Below are 6,799 nucleotides of genomic sequence, written 5' to 3'. Positions count from 1 at the left end.
TTAAACGTAACGTAACGTAACGTAAACGTAATAATACTACTACTACTATATATATATATATATATATATATATATATATATATATATATATATATATGAATCAAAGACCTCATAAACATACACATAGGAGTACGTATAGAATAAATTGCGCACACGCACACACACACACACACATACATATATATACATACATACATACATATATGTATCAAAGATATCATATATATATATATATATATATGAATTAAAGACTTCATAAACATACACTCAGGGTGAACGTATAGAATAAAATGCACACACACACACACACACACACACATACATACATATATATATACATATACATATACACCTACACATATAATATATATATATATATATATATATACGTTTACACACTCACACACATATATATATAGATATATAGATATATATATATATATAAACATTTATCCAATAATAATAGTAATAGTAATAATACGTAGATCTATTATAACAATAACAATAATAATGATAACGATGATAATACTATTAATAATAGTGATATTTGTATGTGTATATGTTAATATATATATTATTGCTATAGTACACAATATACGTAGTCAACTATACACAGAGCAAAGAACACTGACAACACACACCCTTTTGACATGTGACAAGACCTTATCTCATATGACATATCATACATACCTGGTTGTCAGTCGGGCAGAAGAAACATTTCCAGCAGAAGGCCTGGCACTGGTTAAACTCCAGATCACATCCCGAATTGAAACAGCACGTTCTGAAGTAGCACTGACAAGGCTTGCACACACAGAAAATGCCACAGCACTCAAAGCACGATGATCCTTCAAGTTCGTATGTGAGACTGAGCGATAGACTATTCTTAGCGGAGGCGGTACCTTCAACATCGGAAACATCAGAACCACCTATAGAGTGGGGATGATGCATATGTTAGTACGTGTGTAGACTGACTGGACGGGAAGTCCATTGTGTATGCGTACCATGATGTACGTTCTTCCATATAATTTGAGAATGATGATACTATTTCATAGCATTTTACAGATTGAGTGTCAGAGATGCAGAATGATCCTATACCAAGGTAAAATAAGGGTGTAACTATATACAATGCAATACAGGTAGATGCCCGAATAGAGATAAATAGACCAAACAAAGCGATGTGAACAACGATGTCTTGCCCGCAGGAAATAGATAACGCGATGTTACTGACCCGATGTCAGTCGCATACACAAGTAACTCGACAGGCAGAAACAGTGATATAACGCATACAGACGCAACCACAGAGATGTATGTATGCAAAAGGTCACACCACAATAATTTAACGTACAGTTACGCAATATATATTACCGATACCATTTCATAACAATTTGACATATCGTTAGGGTTTGCATGTATACCTGTATGTATGAATAAATGCATGCACTCACGTACCTGACAACGACATGGCAACAATTCATCATACTTTCAGATGGTGTATGCACTCCAAGACAACTTTATAACAAAAGAAAAACATACTCTGACCTACACACCACAACGCAACAACAAAACATACTGTCAGGCGATGTGCTGACCGAACCAGGCTGCGTGGTCACCAACTGACCAGCAATATACTGCAACTCCTGCTTATTCTTTAGTTCGCGGCCTTCGAACTTGATGTGCTGCGCATCGAATGGCACACCTGAGCGCTCATTAATCTTGGACTTCAATGCAGATACATTGCAATCCTGGGCAACGTCAAACTCCAAGGGGAGATCGTTCTCGGGACGATTGATGATAACACGCATGTTGTATTAAAACAGTGCTGTGTTTACTTTTTTAAAAGACTGATATAATAGCAAGAATTCGCCAGGGTATTGTATATATATATAAATATATAATATCAGATTATCGTCTCCCTATTTCAAAAAAGGATATGTCAACTCAACATACTCGTCCCAATAACATAAATAGAGTCCCGCATTTGTACAGTCAAAGAGCTATAATAAATATGGAAGAAAAGACTTTGTATAGATTACTGATTAGACAAAACCGCACAAGAGCAGAAAGTTGCACAAAGTTCCCCAATCCCCAATTCCCCATACACAACAGGAGAAGTGTTTCACAAAGAGAGATGAGATCTTCACAGTTGACTTGGTAACTCTCAAGGCTCAACTCTCAAGTCTCCACCTAAAAATATTTACCGGAATTGAGGAACCGCAAAAAGTTTATTGTTCGAATAACTTTAACTTTTGAAGTTTCCACCAGGCCATAAAAAACGTTTCAACCGTTTATACACCCAAAATAAACGTTTATCAGTATGTAATGAGCAATGACTAATGAGTCCCAAAACCCAAGGCCTATACACTCCTACAGTAAATAGTATTTGAAAATACATAGGCAATCGGTATTGCTCGGGTATCAGCATACATACTTACATTGGCTAATCATTGATTTCATGGCTGCGCAAGGTTGAATCTTCACAGCAATGTTAGTCTTTATGTGTCCATAGTTCCATACATATCGACTATCGTACAATGTGTCCTACGGACTTCAGTGATAGTCCGTTGTGGTATATTTTTAATATCTCTCTACTAGTAGTAGAGGGTCATGACAATGAACATACATCAGTGAACATACATCAGTGACTTGTCATCGCATAAAACTATAAGCTATGTCACGTTCAATGCATCCCTGGTTCATAACATGATGAGAACCGTTATAGTTTCTATTGCCGAACCCTTAGTATTATTTGTGTAAGTGGGTCATGGTTGCTTGGTGCATCACGTATTGGGTTTACCGTTCACATTATAGTTCTTGTTGCTGAACTTCACGCACAAAGTCGACTGGCTACACTGAACATGCATACTTTGGTCGTATAGTGAATATGCTGTTCACGTTTAATCTTGTTCCAGCCATCTCGACTGTCTTATCAAAGCTGGTAGTTAATATTAGTGCGCATATATGGCTACAAACACAAACAACACACACACACGCATATATGTATATTTATATACATATACATATAGATAGATGTAGATGTATAGTCTATACACACACACATATATACATGCGTGTAAATTATATAGATATATATCATATTACAAGTGTGTGTGTTTATATATATATATATATATATATATAAATCATACTATAAAGCATGATATGGCATAAATGATCGATTTGCCTGTATGTATACATGCATATACCTCATATAATAGTATGTAAATACGGAGACACAAAACTGACTAATGAGTTCACAACGATAAATACAACGCAATGCAAATACAGCAACTTAGCAAATCGAAAGAAAGTATAACGAATTAACACCGATATACCATGCATGTTAAGCAGAGGTGAAAGCCTTAACATGTATCATGGAACTGTGCTATTTCATAGTGTATAAATGAATATTGTATGCGTATGTCGAGTATTGGAAAATGTGGATGATGTAGAGGTATATGTACAAGTGTAAATGCATATATATATATATATATATATATGCGTACATAAACACTTATGTCAGCACATGTCTAATGCGAGATGGCTTCGACACATAGCCCAAACATGTATACCCGAAGCAAAACAAACTACACAGAACAGCTGAACAAGCAACACAGTTGCAAGTACGAAGACATGGCGAACATATACGATGCATGCCAGACCGAGGTCAAATCCCCGGCCTTGCATTTATCGTATACCGTCGCCATATCTTTGTGTCTCCATCTGGGTCGCAAATCCAGCTCCTCTATGCTGTTTATTGCGGAAAGTGTATGCGACTTAGCGCTACTGTGCCATTTCACAGTGTATAAAAATATATTTATTTATGTGTATGTCGAAGTATTGGAATATGTGGATGAATGTGTAGGTATACAAACAAGTATCTTTGCGTCTCCATCTGGGCTGCTTATCCAGCTCCTCTATGTTGTGTATTACGGAAAGTGTGTGATTAAAATGTATGGAAGGAGATTTCCTTCGCGCTGATTTCAGTTTAAGCTCAGATTGAGCTTCCTTGAAATACTAATTGCACATGGATTTAATGACTTAATCGCCTATGTCGCGATGAAGATAGTCTTCATATATTCGCTTGTGCATGTATGTATCGATGTACTCATCACACGAACACCCATTGAGTGTCAGCTCATGTCTCTATCGCACGGACCATACAGTATGTGCTTCTACACGTCGGTACTTCCTCGGCAGAAATCTTGGTCTGTCGCATTGCCGTGGTGACAAAGTTGTCTACCAATCTGACGTGGCTCTCCCCTTCCCATTTAAGCTTCATGTTTCTGTCATTCGACCCAAAATACGATTGTACATAAGCAGTACAATCAAAATACATGAATGTCTTCCCACAAGAGAGTTGACTAATCTGCCCACTATGAAAATAAGACTCGAAAAGTCATATAGGCTATACTATATGAACACTCATTCGAAGTTCTGGTTAAAAATGATAAACGCAAAGTACTGAGCACACGAGATTTCGAGTGATTGCGATTCTTTTCAAAGCACATACCTGGGCATCTGACGGGCAGAAGATACACTTCCAGCAGAAGTACTGGCACTCGTTGAACCTCAGATCACAACCTGAATTACAGCATAACGTTCGGAAGTAGCACTGGAATGGCTTCAGTACGCAGAACATTCCACAGCATTCGACACAGGATGACCCAGACAATTCGTAGGTTAGATCCAGAGCTAGGTTGTCGCTTGCTATGTTCATGAAATCTTTGCCGGATTGCGAGTTCTCTTCTGTGTAATGGAGATGGAGATGATATAGTTAGTGTTGTTAAACAAAGCAACCTTGCTCTTACGTTCTTGCGATAGAGTTGGCTATTAGGTGCGCGTGTGATAGCTTATATTATATGATCGGCAAATCATAGCCAAAATGAAGCATACATACTACCAAGGTCTTGTAAACGTACTAATCTAGTCAGATGTGTAAACAATAACATTACAAAAACATGGCGAACACAGAAATACTCTTGTCTGGTTCATTTCAGATACAATCTTGAGTGATACTTAGAAAAAAATTATAACGTTGAAATTGTCTCTAGAAAACACACAATCTGTCAGGAGCAGGCAAACCATCTTCTTTTGTCAATGTGTAAAATCTATTCGTGATAATAACGACATTGATTCAGCAACTACGGACTGCATATACATTCTATACTCCCTACTCCCCAACCCTCCTATAAAGTAGCATGAAGTAGTACGTAGCACGGTTTCTCGAACACGTACACTTACCGGAAGTTGCTGTGCTGACCGCTCCAGGCTGGGCAGTGACGAGGTGGCTGAGCACATACTGTAATTGCTGTTTGTTCTTCAGTTCACGGCCCTGGTAGTTCAAGTGCTGCACCTCCTTGGGAACCCCAGAGTGCTTGTTGATCTCATCTTTTAATGCAAATACACTTGAATCGGCTGGCAATTCGAATTCAAGTGGTACATCGTTCTCTGGGCGGTTGACAGTCACACGCATTGTGGTATGTAGCGTAGATTTGTTGTTAATTACTGCACAATCTATTGCTCGGTTGTTTCAGAATGAGTCCAGTATAGTAGCTCTCGCAATTAATATAATAAACTTACTTTCTCCCAGTTCCCCACACATCTTGGAGACCAAATCAGCACAAACACAAAAGAGAAGAGGTCGTACATTGCTACACAATAGTCACGCTCACCTGCCGTGCATGACTACGGGTAGTACGGGCTGTACGGCTGCAGCAGTGCAGCGTGATTACCCATTTTAACTTCAAAAAAAAATCATACACCATGAACATGGAAACTGATGCGCTTAGATTGGATGCTGCGCTCATCAGGATCTTACGCATATATGCACGAATCATACGTATCTATTTGAAAAGTGTCCAGTTTTGGACTTTTGGGCTATGTATTTATTTTATAATCCTCCTGTGCCAGTGTGGGCACTGTCAGTAAATAGTATTTACCCCAGGGCCCAGAGTCGAGGCTATCATACCAGTCTCTACTGTCATATATCAGATAAAACGATATTTACAAATACACGGGGTCCAAGGGTTATTTTTCAAGAAAATAGGCCTCTTGGACTCTTGGTGCGGTCGATATATACTACTAACAAGTTAAAACTTGGTTTTAAGAATGGAACTTGATTAACGATCAAGCACTGAATAAAAACTTGGATTCCGGAGATGAGTCATGAATAGCAGTTTTATAAAAGGCGGGAAATCGGCAAGTTATAGAATGCCGTATTTCCACTATATTATTCTCTGGTTCAAATTCCTAATGGAAAGACCTCATATCAGAGCAAAATAGAATCCTGTCACTTTAGAGGTGAAGCATACAGGAGCGCGCTTTAACATGCTCAGAGTCATCTGCATATATCTTCGGTAGTATGTATACGTGTATCAATCACTCTTAGAATTGATATTTCTAGACAGGTGGTATATAATAAACATATACGTATCTATAATAATATACTTTTACAATTTCATAAACGAATACATCAATTCGAATACAAGCGGAAGGTGTCCTACGTAGAGTAGTGACTGCACTATGCCGCCTTTTGACCCAGAGACACCTGTACGAAACAAACGAAAGAATGTACGAACGCCGTCAAAACCTAGTCGAAGGTAACTGGTATATGTATATATGTATGTGAATATATATATATATATATATATATATATATATATATATATATATATATATATATATATATATATATATATATATATATATATATATATATATAATAATATATATATATATATATATATATATATATATATATATATATATATATATATATATATATATATATATATATATA

The 6,799-nt window shown here is 37.1% G+C and overlaps 2 protein-coding genes across 2 annotated transcripts in view; both read right to left on the bottom strand.

The window, feature by feature from the left end:
* The window catches only part of SARC_11412 (hypothetical protein), a 2,940-nt gene extending 947 nt beyond the window's left edge, over positions 1 to 1,993 (bottom strand). The window contains exons 1-2 of the mRNA XM_014294504.1: positions 1,571 to 1,993; positions 691 to 926 (exon numbers count right to left, since the gene is read on the bottom strand). Coding sequence (XP_014149979.1) covers positions 691 to 926; positions 1,571 to 1,802 — 468 coding nt within the window. The 5' untranslated portion in view covers positions 1,803 to 1,993. The remainder of the gene's footprint in view (positions 1 to 690; positions 927 to 1,570) is intronic.
* Positions 1,994 to 3,589: 1,596 nt separating this feature from the next.
* On the bottom strand, positions 3,590 to 5,658 carry SARC_11411 (hypothetical protein). Its single transcript, XM_014294503.1, has 3 exons — positions 5,242 to 5,658; positions 4,511 to 4,746; positions 3,590 to 4,283 (listed from the first exon to the last, which is right to left on the bottom strand). The coding sequence occupies exons 1-3, from the start codon at positions 5,471 to 5,473 to the stop codon at positions 4,269 to 4,271; spliced, it is 483 nt and encodes a 160-aa protein (XP_014149978.1). The 5' UTR covers positions 5,474 to 5,658; the 3' UTR covers positions 3,590 to 4,268.
* Positions 5,659 to 6,799: the final 1,141 nt, after the last annotated feature.

This window comes from Sphaeroforma arctica (genome assembly GCF_001186125.1).
Source record: "Sphaeroforma arctica JP610 unplaced genomic scaffold supercont1.1673, whole genome shotgun sequence".
NCBI lineage: Eukaryota > Ichthyosporea > Ichthyophonida > Sphaeroforma > Sphaeroforma arctica.
The sequence above is the reverse complement of the archived record's forward strand: the minus strand, read 5'-3'. Positions and strand labels throughout refer to the sequence as shown.

Excerpts from the sequence above, each read along its gene's own strand:
- SARC_11411 (XM_014294503.1), bottom strand. The coding sequence starts at position 5,473 with ATGCGTGTGACTGTCAACCGCCCAGAGAACGATGTACCACTTGAATTC. Across the intron at positions 4,747-5,241 it reads GGTCAGCACAGCAACTTCCG|AAGAGAACTCGCAATCCGGC; the intron begins GTAAGTGTACGT and ends TCCATTACACAG.